We start from the raw sequence: 17,871 nt of genomic DNA on the forward strand, positions 1-17,871 counted from the left end.
GAAGCAGAGCTTCATTTAATAAAGCCAGCGTAGCTTTGAGGGAGGCGATGCCCCAGGAGCCCCCAGAGAGAGGGGAGGCAGTGGCGTTCCCTTGCCCGAGGCTGGCCTCGCCGAGGGCCTGGACCCTGAGCAGCCTCGCCTCCCGGAGCGGGGCAGGTGGTGACCGGGCGACAGTGGCCTCCGGGCGACCCCGGGGGCAGCGCGGAGGTCCTGAGCCGGGAGGGGGCAGTAGGGGAGGGCAGCGGGCGGGCAGGCGCTGAGGACGCTGCCGCTGCGGGGCGTCGCCTCTGCCCCTCACAGCCCCTAGTCCTCCGCCCGCCCGGTCCGGGAGAGGGCCGCCTTCCCTTCCCCGTCCCCTCACACAGCTCTTGCTCTCTGTTCACAGACTCCCTGCGGAACATCTCCTCGGCCCCGCACGGGCCGCGCTCCTCTCCAGCGGAGCTCAGCAGCTCCAGCCAGCACCTTCTCCGAGAGCGGAAAGCCTCGGCCCCGTCGCACTCCAGCCAGCCGACCCTGTTCACCTTCGAGCCCGCGCTGTCCAACCACGTGCAGCCCGCCCTGTCCGCCAGCGCGCCTCAGGAGTACCTCTATCTGCACCAGTGCATCAGCCGCAGGGCGGAGAGCACACGGTAGGCGCGCTGCCGAGCGCTCGCAGGGCCCGGTCCTTTTCAGCCTCTGCTTTTTAATTTTGAAGGCGCAGGAGTAAACTATCATTACGTCTCTCCAGGTGACCAGATACATAATTATAAAACAAAATCACCATTGCTCTAGTTTAGGTAACCTTCACATTTTATGGGTATCATCTACATTGCTATATAATGATACTTGGATTCCAAAGAATCCTTTCATTATCAAAAATCTTGCTATAAAAACTTTAATTTGGAAAAAAAGGCGTTAAGAAGCTAGAGTTTCAGAATCAAAAACAAAGTCAGTGCATTTGTTGACCCTAACAATATAGCTATAAAACCTTAACATTGTTGAGTAAATCCGTATCTCAGTTTTGCTACCACTGCAGCGGTCCATGTGGCAGCCACTCTCCACATGTGGCTATCTAAATTGGAATCAATGAAAATTAAATAAAACTCGGGAATGTCCCTGGTGGTCCAGTGAATAACAATCTGCCTGCCAGCCCAGGGGACACACATTTGATCCCTGATCGGGGAACTACTACCCACAAGCCGTGGAGCAACTAAGCCTGCATGCCACAACTAGAGAGTCCGTGAGCCACAACAAAAGTCCCCCATGATGCAGCTAAGACCAGACACAGTGAAATAAAGAACAGTTGTGACTGTGGTGATGATGAAAGAAAATAGATGCCAAAGATGTCTGTAACAGCATAAATTTAAAAGAAAATTATTTTAATTAAATTGCACTGAATATTAAGTTATTCAGTTGCACCAGCCATATTTCAAGTGCTCAGTGGCCGCATGTGGGCACTGGCTACCATACAGGGTCATGCAAATACAAAACATTTTCATCATCACAGAAAGTCGTAGCAAGAACTCTCTGCTCTAGAGTAAGTTTTTGTTTTTCTGACAGCGAAAACTCTCTCAGGTATAGAGCCTGTACATACTTTTATTACCTTTTAGTCTCATCATTAGGGTAAACAAAAGCACAGGGCTTGTGGACTTTGCTGGAACTGGTTCCCAATTCTACCATGGCCAGCAGATTGCAAATCATGTTCCTGAATTAATTAATTTAGAAATAACTAATTTGTGTTATGAGAATTAAGGCAGAGAGCTGGTTTATTGATAAATCACATTACAGAATATTTTCATGCATAATCACACTTAAACCAATCAAACACACTGAGAAATTGCTAGGATCGATCATTTCTCTCTGTTTCACGGATGAAGAAACTGAGACTCACAACTTCTGAATGACAGAGGTCGGACTAGAACCCAGGCTTCTCCTTTCTGGTCGTGTACTCTTTTCTCTACACTGTGCTGTTCTGTGATTCTGGTTTTCTGAGTCATTTTCATACACTCCCAATACTCAGTTTGAAATCTGCCTCAAAAACTCATTTTCCTCAAGCAGCACGATTCATTTGTGAACTTTCGCTAATTCAGGCGACCTCCATCAGTGTACGCATGAGGGGCTGAGTTCTACATGGGTAGAATGAATTAGCCAAGATCCCTGAACTAGTTAGCACCTAATTCTTCTGAACCACAGACCAGGGACACTGGTAGAATGCAAAGTATTTCACAGGCTCTTCAGTTCAGTCAGTTATGGTTTCAGATTCAGGTTTGGCCACTTTGTGACCTTGGGGGCCATTTATTTAGCCTTCTTGACCTTCAGTTTCCTTCTCTGCAGAGTGAGAATAATTAACTCATGAGCATAATTAATGAACATAAAATGGCAAAACATTCCTGAGGTACCCATGAGGTAGGAGGTCCTCGGGACATACTGCCAGATGCTCTCCCAGGCCCCCACCCCTTCCGCTACACATAGGATCACAGGGGAGTAAGGAATGAGAGGCTGTACAGTCATAGTTTTAGTGAAAGACAGAGCACTTTATATTAGTGTCTCTCAAACAGGAACGGCACACGAAATACCCAAGCATCTTGTTGAAATGCTGCGTCTGATTCGGTGGGCCTGCGGTGGGTCCTGAGATCCTGGTATTCTGCAAAACCGTAAATGATGCTAGCACAGACTGCAGGTCACCCTTCCATTTTTATATTAATGCGTTACTGTCCTTTGGGACAGGACTCAGAGCGCGTATCGTTGCATGATAAATATTTGAACAAATCTGTTACAGAAATGTGTTATCTCCATAGCCTGTGGATGTTCATGAATGAAACAGAACTTACCTACATCTGGGGAAGCAACTTGACTGTGGGGCCTTGATCAAGTCGTGCTTTCCTCTGGGTCTTTGTTTTGACTTGTGTGGGTGAGGGAGCAAGAGGTTGATGAGTAGGATCTCAGGGAGATTTTAAAAAATAGTAAACTCAGTGTTTGTAGGATTCCAAGCAGGAATGGAGGGTGGGAAGGAAGCTTTCTTCAGCGGGATATATAGTTTCTGGTGGTAGTAGAGTAGTGTGCATGATAGCAAACATACTATAACAATTATAAACTCCAGACAAAACACTTTAAACAACTGAAGGCACTGAAGCAATCAAAAAGCAGGACAAATTTATTTTAAAAAAAGGGACCCACACTGAACAAGATTCAATTTACATGACTTTTCTTTTGAATGAAATTCCCATACGTAGCATCCCAAGTGTTCGGAAGATAGTGAGAAATTGCTGGACATTTGAAGACACTGTAAAGTTGACCTGTAGTCAAGAGAACTCAGGTCGTAAAAACAAAATAAGCTCAGCTTTTGGAGTTAGCATACAAAGACTTTAGAATAGTTGTGTTGATTGCTTTAATCTGTGGCAGGGAGGGAAAACGGATAATGAGTAAAGAGATGGTGAAATTTAGGAAAAAGAAACTTTGAAAAAGAACGTATAAGTTTCAGTTTCTCTGTGGTGGCAGAAGCCACTACAGATTATCTCTCCCACTAATTACAACTAAAAACTCCAGGCAAAATATAATTACCCAAAGACTCTGTAAATGAAAGGAAGCAGATTATGTAGCAGAGCAAAATTTGGAGATGCAACTACGCAGAGTGAATTTTCTGTCTCTGGTGGATTTATCCTGAGTATGGGCCCCCTCCCAAAGCAGCCCAGTGGGGCAGGCTGCTGAAACTCTAATAGAAATCTCATCTTTCTGCTTAGAGGAACCAGAAAAGGAGCCCTTCGGGGGCTGGGGAAGAGTGGAGTATCCCAGAGTGGAGAGAGCTAGAGAAGGGAGTTCCTAATTCTGGATATGAAAACCACACAAGTCTCAGGCTCACCTTGATGGGAGGCTGTGGGATGGGCGTGGAGCCGTGCAGACAGTGAGATGTTCAGTCGTGTCCGACTTTGAGACCCCATGGATTGTAGGGTCCGTGGAATTCTCCAGGCAAGAATACTGGAGTGGATTGCCATTTTCTTCTCCCGGGGATCTTTCCCAACCCAAGGCATCGAACCCAGGTCTCCCACACTGCAGGCAGACTCTTCACTGTTTGACCCACCAGGGAACCCATGTGTGAGGTAGACTCAAACCAGCATAACAAGAGCTTTGTGAACTAAACTGAGATTTTTACTACTACACACAAAAGGAGAAACAGAACTTAAAAGGCTAAACCTAACCATGTTGATTGCCTGCAAAAACAAACACATCAGCATTTTCCAGAGGATGATAAAAGAACGCAGTCTACATAACATTCAGAATATAATCCAAAATTTCTGGGCATACAGAAAATGAGCAAACTATAACTAATTCTCAAGGGCGAGCACAGAGACCAATCTCATTATTACCAGTGTTGGAGCTTCTACACACAGATTTAAAAGTCCACATTATAATGATATTCCATATGAGAAAAGAAAACACACTTGAAATTAATGAAAAGGAGTAGAAACCCTTATCAACCCAGGGGTCTGAATTCTGCAAAAGTATTCCTTCAGGAATGAAAACAAAGACATTCTCAGATGAAAAAGAAGTAAAAGAATTTCTAGGAGATTTAATTTAAAGAAATAATAAGGCTGAAGCCAAGGTCTTACCAGAAGAAAACTATAAGCAGGAATGAAGAAAGACAAGCAGAAATAGTAAATATCTTCAAAATTATAAAGTGTTTTTTTCCCTTCTAAATTCTTTAAAATATGTATGAATGTTGAAAACAAATATTAAACATTATCTAGTGGTGTTTTTACATGGTTTCATTTCTCTTCAACCTGAAGTTCCTTTTTGTTTTTTTTAACTTTATTTCATTTTGGCCACTCTACGTGGTTTGTGGGGATCATTCGCTGACCAGGGATTGACCCTAGGCCCATGGCAGTGAACGTGCCAAGTCCTTACACTGGACAGCCAGGAAACTCGCGTGAAGAGCCTCCTTTACCAGTCATGGCCATGTGATTCCCCTGGTGACCAGTTTTCCCAACTTTCACTTATCTGAAAATACCTTTATTTCACCTTTGATTTTATTCATTTTATTGAAGTATACAATTGATGTACAGTGTGGTGTTATTTCTGCTCTACAGCAGTGGTTCAGTTATACACAAGTATAATACACATTCTTTTTCATATTTCTCTTATGGTTTATCACAGAATATTGAGTATAGTTCCCTGTGCCATACTGTATCACCTTTATTTTTGAGAGACATTTTTGCTGAGTGTAAAAATGGCTTTATTTCAGCATTCTAAAGGATGCCATCCTATGGTCTTCTTGACTTTCTTTGTTTTTGATGAGAGGTCAATTGTTCTTTATATTCTTATTCTCCTGGATGTAATTGTATCTTTCTTCCTATGATTTTTTTCTCCTTTAAAAAAATTGTGTTAAAATATGCATAATAGAAAACGTACTATCTTAACCATTTTTAAGTGTACAGTTCAGTAGTGTTAAGTACTTTCACACTCATGCAACCAATCTTTAGAACTCTTCTCATCTCTCAAAATTTAAACGCTATACCCTTAATGTCTCATTTCACCTCCCCCCAGCCCCTAACAACCTCCATTCTACTTTTTATCTATATGAATTAGGCTTCTCTTACAGTGTTTTTTGTGACTGGATTTTTTCATTTAGCATAAAGCCCTCAAAATTCATCTATATAGTAGCCAGTGTCAGGATTTTCTTCCTTTTTAAGGCTAAGTAAATATTTCATTAGCAACAGTTAGAACTGGACATGGAACAACAGACTGGTTCCAAATAGGAAAAGGAGTACGTCAAGGCCGTATATTGTCACCCTGCTTATTTAACTTCTATGCAGAGCACATCATGAGAAATGCTGGGCTGGAAGAAGCACAAGCTGGAATCAAGATTGCCAGGAGAAATATCAATAACCTCAGATATGCAGATGACACCACCCTTATGGCAGAAAATGAAGAGGAACTAAAAAGCCTCTTGATGAAGGTGAAAGAGGAGAGTGAAAAAGTTAAAGCTCAGCATTCAGAAAATGAAGATCATGGCATCCGGTTCCATCACTTCATGGGAAATAGATGGGGAAACAGTGTCACACTTTATTTTTTTGGGCTCCAAAATCACTGCAGATGGTGACTGCAGCCATGAAATTAAAAGACGCTTACTCCTTGGAAGAAAAGTTATGACCAACGTAGATAGCATATTGAAAAGCAGAGACATTACTTTGCCAACAAAGGTCTGTCTAGTCAAGGCTATGATTTTTCCAATGGTCAGGTATGGATGTGAGAGTTGGACTGTAAAGAAAGCTGAACACTGAAGAATTGATGCTTTTGAACTGTGGTGTTGGAGAAGACTCTTGAGAGTCCCTTGGACTGCAAGGAGATCCAACCAGTCCATTGTGAAGGAGATCAGCCCTGGGTGTTCTTTGGAAGGAATGATGGTAAAGCTGAAACTCCAGTACTTTGGCCACCTCATGAGTTGACTCATTGGAAAAGACTCTGATGCTGGGAGGGATTGGGGGCAAGAGGAGAAGGGGACGACAGAGGATGAGATGGCTGGATGGCATCACTGACTCGATGGACGTGAGTCTGAGTGAACTCCGGGAGTTGGTGATGGACAGGGAGGCCTGGCATGCTGTGATTCATGGGGTCGCAAGAGTCGGACACGAATGAGCGACTGAACTGAACTGAAATATTTCATTGCATGTATATGCCTCAGTAGATGCTAAGAAAGATTTGACAAAACATAATACAACCTAGATAGCATATTCAAAAGCAGAGACATTACTTTGCCAACAAAGGTCCGTCTAGTCAAGGCTATGGTTTTTCCTGTGGTCATGTATGGATGTGAGAGTTGGACTGTGAAGAAGGCTGAGCGCCGAAGAATTGATGCTTTTGAACTGTGGTGTTGGAGAAGACTCTTGAGAGTCCCTTGGACTGCAAGGAGATCCAACCAGTCCATTCTGACGGAGATCAGCCCTGGGATTTCTTTGGAAGGAATGATGCTAAAGCTGAAACTCCAGTACTTTGGCCACCTCATGCGAAGAGTTGATTCATTGGAAAAGACCCTGATGCTGGGAGGGATTGGGGGCAGGAGGAGAAGGGGACGACAGAGGATGAGATGGCTGGATGGCAACACTGACTCGATGGATGTGAGTCTCAGTGAACTCCAGGGGTTGGTAATGGACAGGGAGGCCTGGCGTGCTACGATTCATGGGGTCGCAAAGAGTCGGACACGACTGAGTGACTGATCTGATCTGATCTGAATACATCTTTATAAAAAATATTTCTTAGCAAACTGTAAATAGAGGAGAAATATCTCAAACTACTTCTAAGGACAGCCTACAGCTAGTATCACACCTAGTGGAAAAATAGTAAATATATTCCCCTAATACTGGGTACAAGGAGACAATACCTGCTCTGCCTTGTTCTATTCACAGTTGTACTAGAGATCCTAGTGAGTTCAATAAGGGAACAAAAATATATAAAAGGCACAAATACCAGAAAAGAAGGTGTAACAGTCTCTGTTTGTAGGTAACATGCTTGTTTGTATTAAAAATCCTAAAGAATATAGAAAATAAGTACTAGAATTAATAAGTGAATTTAGCAAATTCACAGGAGAAAAGATTACTATACAAAAATAACTTTTACTAGCAACAAAAAAAATGAAAAAATGAACTTTAAAAATCTATATAATGATGCCAAAAGAAGTGGACTGCTTAGGAATAAATTTAGCAAAAGACATGCAAGACCTCTTCACTGAAATCACTAACATTGCTGAGGGAAATTAAAAACCTAAATATGGAGGAGGGTAATATACTATAGTTATGAATTGGAAGACTTAATATTATTAAAATGGTAATTCTTCCCAAATTAATCTATAGATTCAGTGCAGTCCAAATAAAAATCCCAGCAAGCTTTCTCACAGAAATTGATAAACTAGTTCTAAAATTTATGTGAAAATGTGAATAACCAAAGTGATTTTTAAAAAAAGAAAAAACAGCACAAAGTTAGAGGACTTATACTACCTGATTTTAAGACCTTCTGTCAAACTAAGGTTAATCATGATAGGTGTATTAATGACCGGCTAAACATATGAATCACTAGAACAGATTAGTGAATCTGGAGGAGCTAGAATGAATATATGTATGTGTGTGTGTATATATATAGTTTTTGTTTGTTTGTTTTTTACTAAGGTGCCAATAGGGAAATGAAAGTTTTTTCAACAAATAGATACCTATATAGGAATTTTTAAAAACCTTTACTTTCTATCACACTACTCAAAAGCTAAAATGTATCAGAGACCTGAATGTAAAGTCTAATACTTTGAAACTTACAGAAGAAAATATCTCTGTGATCTTGGGGTAAGAAAAGATTTTTAAATGGGATTTAAAAAGCAGGAATCATAAAAGAAAAAACTGATAGTCTTTATCAAAATTAAAACTTTTGCTCTGTAAAAGATCCCATTAGGAAAATACAATGGTGAACTTTCCTGGTGGCCCAGTGGTTAAGAATCTGCCCTACATTACAGTGGACATGGTATGATCCCTGGTCAGGGAACTAAGATCCTGCATGCTGTGCAGTGCAGACAAAAAAGTAAAACAACAACAACAAAAAGCAAATACTACTCAACAAATACTAGAAAATACTCAAAGCATATATCTGACAGAGAACTAATTTCTAGAATACATAAAGAACTATTACAACTCAAGAAGAAGACAAGCAAGCAAATTTTTTTGCATGGGCAAAAGATGTGAAGAGACACTTCACAAAAAAGATATAAGAATGGCCAATAATAAGCACATGAAAACATGCTGAAGCATCAGAGAAATGCAAATTAAAACCTCAGTGAGGTTTTGCTTAATCTCCACTAGAATGACTTCAGTAAAAAAAAAAACTAGCAATGCCAAGCGTTGGCAAGTGTGTGGATGGGCTTTAGTCATGCACAGCTTCATTATATACTTCATTCTGGAAACAAACAGTTTACAAAGCACTTTAACAGTAGTTACCTCTTTTGATCTCCAAAGTAATCTCACAGGATTACTTTTGAGTAGGGATTTTGAGAGAGAATGAGCTCATTCATCTCTGCCTAGCACAGATGTAAATATGCCTGATTGATTACTGAAATCATATTTACTGAGGCTAATAATACTAGCCTTCTCTCTATCCCTTTTATATTTATGAGGGATCCTGATATACAGCTACAAGAAATTAAGCATCCTAGAGATAAAACCATGAATTTTTTATTACTCTTACTACACTACTAGCCACTAATGTTTCTTTAAGTACTGGATAATATGTATTCTGGTTAAAATGACTTCAGTTCTAAAAATCCAGCTCTTCCACTGAGCTAAAATAAGTAATCATTCAAAACAGTAACTGTTGCCAGTGGAAGGAGTTTTGAACTGATGCTGTCAAAGCAAGCAGAATCATTTTTGTTTTTGGAAACAATTTAGTTTCACTAGATTTATTTTTATCCTCTAGTATTTGGGACCTCGGGCTTCCCTGGTAGCTCAGACAACAAAGAATCCGCCTGCAATGCGGGAGACCTGGGTTCGACCCCTGGGTTGGGAAGATCCCCTGAAGGAGGGCGTGGCAACCCATTCCAGTATGCTCACCTGGAGAATCCCTTGGACAGAGGAGCCTGGCGGACTGCAGTTAACAGGGTCACAGAGTTGGACACAACTGAACTGATTTAGCACACGAACACACACACGCACTCGGGACCTCATTCTAGATTCTAGCGAGTCTTAACCAACCTCTGTCTTAAGGCTGTTAAACTGGCAACAAGTGACGTGATGTGGTAGGAAAGCCATAATTCTGGTAAGAGTTGAGGGAAGCAAAATTTCAAGGGATGAAATTCCAAAATGGGAAGCATCACGGACCCTGTAGCAGTCTTCTACAGAAAGATGGTGGGTAAAAAGTAAAACCAGAAATGTCGACGGAGAATTTAACCGGTGACTGATTGTTCGTGGCTGTGATTAACCAAAGGCAGAAGATACAGCTTTTACTTTCAGTTAGTTTCATATACACAGCTTTTCTCTGTCACTGCAGAGAGAAGGCAAGCTCAATATTGCAGCCAGAAAAGTTTGAGATACAAAGACCATGTCACCTCTTAGAGATTGTGAGACAGAATTTTCTGAGCTTTCTTCCCTCACTGGAAGGATCCCTTTGGAATGAGTCAGATGCAGAATGATGGTCCAAATGACCTTTCAAGATTGCCAGCGACAGGGCCAGAACCCTAAAATGGTGGCTAATTTACTTACAAGTGTTTACAAGATTTCCTTAAATGGGAACACAGTCATTACCGACTCAGTGGACATGAACTTGAGCAAACTCCAAGAGATAGTGGACAGAGAAGCCTGGCATGCTGTAGTCCATGGGATCACAAAGAGTTAGACCTGACTTAACCAACTTACCGACTGAACAAGAAGAAGTTGTAAAAGAAAATCAAACCGGGCCTTTCATTGTTATCGTACTTGGTATCTCACAGAGTGGAAAAGAGTGAAATTGTATGTTCCATGATGTGTGACAATGTGTTAAAAAAATAAAAAAAGTGCAAAATAAAGTGGCTGGGAAAAACTAAGAAAGCATTTCTAAAAGCCGAGAGAGAAGTTTGGAGTTGATTTCAGACTGAGGTGGCAGGATAGCCCCACCCACCAGCAGCCTCTAGAGCAGCGGGGGGCCAGAAATGGAAAGGGAAGCTGCTGGCACGGGGGAATATTTTCTGGCAAACTTCCCTCTGTCCCCAGGGAGCTCCCCTATACACTTGTGATTGAATATCTTCTTGCACCATCTCTGCCATTTACTGTTTTTCTCTTCTGATGCACGAGGGTAATACCTGTCTCCCAAAACCGTCAGGAAGATTAAAAGCAATATCACACATGATGGCCCTGGCACAGTTGTTCTTTAGTCGCTAAGACATGTCCAACTCTTTGTGACCCCATGGACTGTAGCCCGCCAGGTTCCTCTATCCACCCCCGTGGATAGAGGCAAGAATTCTCCAGGCAAGAATACTGGAGCAGGTTGCCATTTCCTATTCCAGGGGAATCTTCCCGACTGAGGGATCAAACTCATGTCTCCTGCGTTGGCAGACAGGTTCTTTATCCCTGACCCAGCAGGGAAGCCCACCTGGGACAGTACGGTGCTCAGTTTATGAGGTCTCCGTCAGCCCAGAGCCCAGAAGAGAAACCCTTGTACAAATCTACTGCTTCTGGGTATCTGTCCCAGAAAGCACCTCGGCACATCAGGGTGATACCGGCCTCAGTGAAGGTTTCCGGGAAGGTGGTAGAAAGCCAAGGACTCCTGAGTGCTCAGAATGCCTGCTCTTGACTCTTGTCTGGAGTGATCACACTACAGCCGTGTGGGTTAGGAGCAGGGAGTCCAGGGGTCTGGGAGCTGGCCCCGGCTCTGCTGCCAAAGTGCATATCTTTGGGCAAGCTTGTTTCCCTTGCTCAGCTCCTTTGACCCGATTCTTGCAGTGATGACCAGTCCCCTCAGCAGGCATGGGTGTCGTCTACCACATGCCAGGGGCTGTGCCTGGGGATGGGATTTGGTGCCCTGCCTTCTGGGAACACAGGGTCAGGTAGAAGGACCAAGACTCAAATAACTGTCACACAAGACACGGCTGAGGTGAGTGTGTGCGGGGGACATGGAGTGCTGCGGGAGCAAAGCAGGAAGAGTGAGTGAAGTGACGAGGAAAGTCTGAGGGACTGAAACCCTTCTGTGGAGCAGAAAGGCTTCTTTGGCGCTTTGTAAGATCGTGATGCATCAAGGAAACATTCCAGAGAAATGTAGATAATGCCAGCCCAGGCCGGGAGCTCAGGGATGCGTGAGCAGTTCGGTAACTGGAGAGGAGACACCAGGGCAGCAGGAGGCTGGGACAGGAGCTCTCGTGTTCTGAAGAGAAAAGAGTTTCCATCTGCTGCTCCTGAGGGTTCAGGCCAAGCTCGGGGAAAGTGGATGGCAGCACCAAGGCTTTTCTTTACCTGTGTGTCTGTTTATAAGTTTATTTGCTTGTTCATTCAGCAAACACATATTCAACTATTCACTATATGACATGCACTAATCTGGGTGCTGATGAGAGGAAAATGAATAAAACACTGTTTCTTTCCTCAAGGAAATCAACCTGGTGGAGGAAATAAGCAACTGGTATGTGACACAGGTAACAGTTCCTACCTGCTCCAAGAAGAGAGTTAGCAAGCGATTGTGCTGGGAGGTGGGGAATGCAAGAACCTACTTCAAAAGAGGTGCCGCTGGAGCTGAGTTTGAGCTGCCAGATGGGAGAGAGGGGCCTTCCAGAGACAGCGAACACGGCGCAGAGGCCTGGCTGCCTGGGGTCTTCTGGGAACCCTGGAGAGCCAACTGCGTAGATCCCAGCCTGGGGAGGGCGGCTGGGGAGAAGAGGTTGGGCGGGTGAGGTGGAGCTGGGACATGCCATCACCCTAAAGACACTGAGACAGCACTGAGAATTGTTAAGCTGGGAAGTTAGGAAAGGAAGCGTGAGTGGGATGAAAAGAGGACCAGAGAGCCGGGCAGATGATTACGGAGTCTCGTTACTAGCCCTTTTGTTAATGCTGAAGAAAATCAGGAGGACCTGAACTGGGGTGAAGTCAGTAGGACCTGATGTGCTTATGGAGTGAGAAATGAGAAAGGTTCTTCCTGGGCTTTGGCTTGAGTGGCTTGGTGCCTTTCCCCAAACCGGAGAGTCAGCAGAGAGATAATGAAGGCCACTGCAGGCTCCCTGAGATGCTCTCCACACCCCTCACCACCTTAGACTCTCAAGGACTCCTGTTCTCCTCAGCCCAGGCCTGGCCCTCCACTGTCATCCCTCAACCCCACCTCCCAAGGCTCCTGCTCTAGCCTGAACAGCTTGTGGTTCTTGAACTTGCCAGATGGCATTCTACTTCTCTGCCTCTATGGGAACACCTTTTCCCTTCTCTTGCTTTTGCCTGGCCAGTTGCCAGTCAGTCCAGAGTGACATCACTGAAGAAGCCTCCCTGACACTCTGCACCACCACCACCGCCGGGGAGGGTTGCTCTAAATATGTCAACAGCCGCATATTCACAGGCCTGACTGTAAGGCTTGCAGGCTTGTCACCTCCTCTACCACAGTGCCCCCTCCGCCAGGGCAGGAGGCTTCTCTGTATCCATTGGGCCTGGCCTAGATGGAAAGTGAGATGTCAGGAAAGGTTTGTTTCAATGGACAGATCCAGATGGGAACATCCGCCAGAGTTGGAAGCTCCAAAAGACACAATGAAAGGCATCAAAGACAGATGTGAGCCCCTGATGTCTACCATTGGCTCCCCGGCCTCGGACCCAGGCCCTCCAGGATCTGAAGGCTGGATGTTCAGTGCTCTAGGCCAGGGATGCTGGCTTGCTTACGTGTGTGAAATGGAACAGAAAGGAAGAGAATATGGAGGCCCAGGGACGAGGGTCGTGAACGGTGTGGGGTCTGAAATGTCAGTCCCAGCCGTCACAGATGCAAGTTAACTAACAAAGAGAGCCTGGCCTAGACACCTGTTTCCCTTCCGCTTTCTAAGCTGATGGGCCTTAATATCTATCACCATCTGGTGGCTACATCCATAAATAACAAGCTCCCCATGAGCTGAGAGAGCTTGTATAAGGCGGGGGTTCCATGGATTGGCCTCAGTGGGTTAAGGGCTGCCCATCCCTCTGATAGCTTGCAAATCTGTATGTGTGTGAGATTTGCCTTATTCTGGTGAGAAGTGCCAGAAGAGATTTTTATCAGATCCTTAAAGAGGCATATAGCCTCCCAAAAGCTGGGAATCACCACTGTACAGGATTATTCTAGAATTCTGATTCATTTTCCCCAAATGGAATCCTATGAAGAGTCATCCTATGAGAGAGAGAAAAGCAGACATGAATCTCTGCTTGCTCAGAACGTCATCTTCTCATTTCTGGAGGGACCTACACAGAACACAGAATGTAGTTTGGAAGCCATGCTAGTACAGCCAAGGGGTCATGGCTTTTCAGAACCAGATGGACCTGAAAAGACCCTGGAGACCCCCCAGGTCCTGCCTTGGGGATGCCCACAGCCTGTAAGACCCCCCGGGTCCCACCTTGGGGAAGCCTGCAGTGTGTAAGACACCCAGGTCCCTCCTTGGGGAAGCCCACAGCGTGTATTAGTGGTGGGGATGGAACTCACACAAACCCTTCACCCCCAGATCATTTAGTTTTTAATCTTGCCTTGTTTTCCCAAAACCTGAATTTTAAAAAGTAATAATCAAGACCTTTCCTCTCCTGAGTATAGTTCCTAAACTGGAAAACATTTTTCCTATAGTATTTTAGTCTTCTGGAGAGAGATTTTCCCCTCCGAATGCCTCTCAGTGAACATGATGGAAAATAAATCTATAGCTTACATTTGAATACTTCTGTTTAACCTAGAACATGTCAGCTGACTTGTTCTACAGTGGGGAGACTGAGACTCGGGTAAAATGACTTGTTTGCTGTTTTCTGATACCAACTTAAGAGTTCTTCCCACTGTCTCACAGCCTTTGTATACACATGCGTATATTCTGTGCCACTTAAAGCGGTGGACACGTGGCTGATGCGAGTAGTTTGTTGATGTCTGTTTGAGGAGGTAAGACCAACCTCTGTTCATCGCAGCCATGAGGGGGTAGGGGACGGGACAAAGGCTGACACTGAACACATACCTACCAGATGCGCCAGAGTCCAGTTTTAAACAAGCTGCAAAGTTATGATTTTAATCCTCATTCTTGCAGATGCATTTACTGAAACTCCAAGAGGAGATATACTGTGTCCAGATAAGCCTCAGGCCTCCAGCCTCCTCAGCTTGTGTTTGTTCCCCACCACGTCACTGCAGCGGGGTGTGGACACTCCAGCCAGCCTCCTCTAACCCCCGCGCCCCCCTCTTTCTGTCTCCTAGGAGTGCCAGCTTCTCTCAGGGCTCCAGGGCCTCGTTCCTCATGAGGAGCGACACAGCCGTGCAGAAACTTGCCCAGGGCAACGGGCACTGTGTCAACGGGGTCGGTGGTCAAGTCCACGGCTTCTACAGCCTCCCGAAGCCAAGCCGGCACAACACAGAGTTCAGAGACAGTGCCTACGACCTCCCCAGGAGCCTGGCCGCCCACGGCCACACCAAGGGCAGCCTCACCGGCTCCGAGACAGACAACGAGGATGTGTATACCTTCAAGACGCCCAGCAGCACCCTGTGCCGGGAGTTTGGGGACCTCCTGGTGGACAACGTGGACGTTCCGACCACCCCGCTCTCGGCCTACCAGATCCCTAGGACGTTCACGCTGGACAAGAACCACAACGCCATGGCAGTGGCCACGCCTGGGGACTCGGCCATAGCTCCCCCGCCCCGGCCCCCCAAGCCGAGTCAGGCAGACACACCTCGATGGGGCAGCCCTCAGCAGAGACCTCCCACCGGGGAAGGCAGCAGATCGGTCTCTGCCGCCGCCACCATCCCCAGGCGTAACACCCTCCCAGCCATGGACAACAGCCGGCTTCACCGAGGTCAGTGTGAGCCCTGGCTGCACCCAGAGCGGGTGGGAGGAAGGGAAGGGGCACAGGGCACTCAGCATTGTACGAGTTCTCGGTCATCCAGGCCCCAGGGGCTTAAGGCCCACCTAGGTCAGCGATGCTCACAGCTTTAGGCATCTTCTCACCCCAGACCTTTCCTAGCTGGGCCCCCAACCCTGGAGGCTATTAGTGAACACCACAGCAGCAAGAGTTTAGCAGATCCTGCCTGAGAGAAGTTACTGTTCCACTAAGGAAATAACATTCCTGGTTAACCACATTACAACGTATTAGGGGTTTAGAGGTCCAGATCATAGTCTTTTACCCATTTATAAATCAAATGAAAGATTTCAAAAATAAATGTAGAAGACTAGTCCAAACTGGAGCCAAACCTTTGTGGACCAACAAACTATTAAAATTCGATTTACAAAATATTTTCTAAGCCACATTTGCAATTCTGGTTAAAGTCTGAATGTCTATTTGAGGTATTTAAATTCTACTGTTGCTCATTTCCCACTGAGAGTATTCCAACTCTGCATGTAACCTCCTCCGTTTGATGAAAAAGTAGAATAATATTAATCTCTTTCATTTTACATCTTGGTAATAACCCTGTAGCTGGGCTTCCTTGGTGGCTCACCATTAAAGAATCCACCTGCCAATGCAGGAGACATGGGTTTGATACCTGGGTCGGGAGGATCCCCTGGGGAAGGAAATGGCAACCCACTCCACTCTTCTTGCCTGGGAAATCCCACGGACCGAGGAGCCTGGTGGGCTACAGTCCACAGAGTTGCAAAGAGTTGGACAATACTTAGCGACTGAACAACCCTGGAGCTATGCCCAGAAGCCCAGGAGGAATTTGTGAGTTGAGGGGTGATGTGGTAGAAGCAATACCTTGTCTTAGGAATTGAGAGCGGTATCTCCTGGAGTAGCAGTTACGATCCTGAGCAACACTGGGGAGGGTGTGGGAAAGTGTCAGCACAGGGACAAACTCTGAGTTCTCAGGGGTCTTCTCTGCCATAGCTTCCTCCTGCGAGTCCTACGACTACCCGCAGCGTGGTGGAGACAGTGCCGGCCGGTCTGCCGAGTCCATGAGCGATGCAGTCAGCGCTTTCCTGGTGAGTGGGGTTTAATCAGGGGTCCTTAAGGCAGCTCAGGTGGATCAAGGCTCAGGCCCACAGAACTGAAACCACAGCCTGGGCGTCTACCTCCTGGGAGCCTGCCTTGCTTGCTCGTTGAGAACTCCTGGATTGAGTGTTTGGAAAGATGCACGTATCCTGGTCTGGAAGAAATGTGTGTACTTAGGTGCCCTAGACAAGAAGGCTCATCACCGAGGGTGAGCAGGGAGGGTCTAGAATGCAGGGGACGCAGGCGCTGGGATGTGCAGCACCCTAACCGTGAGGTCCCACCGGGGGATGAGACCCCAGGCAGGGGTGGCGCTCGGAGTCGGGCACAGCGACAGAAGGATGGTGTCAGAGCAGCGTCCCAGGCCGCCTTCAGGAGGGCGTCGATGATAGCCCTGCTGGGTGTCGGGCCCAGCTACGCCGACGAGGGCCTGCCTTCAGCCTCCCTGGGAAGATCGTGCACAAAAGCAGCTTAGGTGTATATGCATCCAGCAGATAGGACAGGAGGTAGAGGAAGGCTGTGGCCAGGGTGGTGGCCGCACTGCAGCCCTGACTGCAGCCCGGCAGTCACACTGAGAGCTGCCCTGGGGAAGCCTGCCCACCCAGGCCTCACCTGCCAGCGCCGAGGCCCCCCAGAGGCTCCTTGCCCTGCCCAGGGCCTGAGCCGCTGACCTCCAGTGATGAGTGTGGAATTGAGGAGGGGGGCGGGTCCTGAACCAAACCTGTGACCCAGGCCCTCTGACGTGGTCAGGCAGCCAGAAAGCCTGTGGATGTTTTATACAAGGTTTATCACAAATTATAAGTAAGCTTCAAGGGATCGTGGAAGCTAGAAGAGGCCCACAGGCTTCGTTTCTTCCTGTCTCCCCGCTGCTTTCTTACCTGGTTTTCCCAGGGTCTGCCTTAGAGCTTGACCGTGCGCCCAGCTCCGTCTTCTCTTGCCCTTGGGTGTACAGATCTGCACCCCCTCTTGTTTCCTCTCCCTGGTAACAGAGGTATTTCTCTCCACTTCTAGCCAGCGAAAGCAGTCGTGGGTCGATCAGACAGCACCAATTCCGAGGACAACTACGTGCCCATGAACCCAGGCTCCTCCACCCTGCTGGCTTTGGAGCGAGCCGGTGATAACTCCCAGAGTGTCTACATCCCCATGAGCCCCGGGCCGCACCACTTTGACCCGCTCGGCTACCCCTCCTCAGCCCTCTCTCTGCACCGAGGCTCCAGCAGAGGGAGTGAGATCCAGCCACCCCCTGTCAACCGCAACCTCAAACCTGACCGGAAGGGTAAGTCCACGGTTTCCCCAGCCCAGCTCT

At 46.3% G+C, this 17,871-nt stretch overlaps 1 protein-coding gene across 3 annotated transcripts in view; it reads left to right on the forward strand.

The window, feature by feature from the left end:
- Positions 1-17,871, forward strand: part of GAB2 (GRB2 associated binding protein 2) — a 184,771-nt gene that overhangs the window by 157,707 nt on the left and 9,193 nt on the right. For all 3 annotated transcript variants that reach the window (XM_024987410.2, XM_059883233.1, XM_015461138.3), the window contains 4 exons: positions 386-629; positions 14,848-15,440; positions 16,464-16,558; positions 17,577-17,841. In XM_024987410.2, coding sequence (XP_024843178.1) covers positions 386-629; positions 14,848-15,440; positions 16,464-16,558; positions 17,577-17,841 — 1,197 coding nt within the window. The remainder of the gene's footprint in view (positions 1-385; positions 630-14,847; positions 15,441-16,463; positions 16,559-17,576; positions 17,842-17,871) is intronic.

This window comes from Bos taurus, chromosome 29, assembly GCF_002263795.3.
Source record: "Bos taurus isolate L1 Dominette 01449 registration number 42190680 breed Hereford chromosome 29, ARS-UCD2.0, whole genome shotgun sequence".
Taxonomy (NCBI): domain Eukaryota; kingdom Metazoa; phylum Chordata; class Mammalia; order Artiodactyla; family Bovidae; genus Bos; species Bos taurus.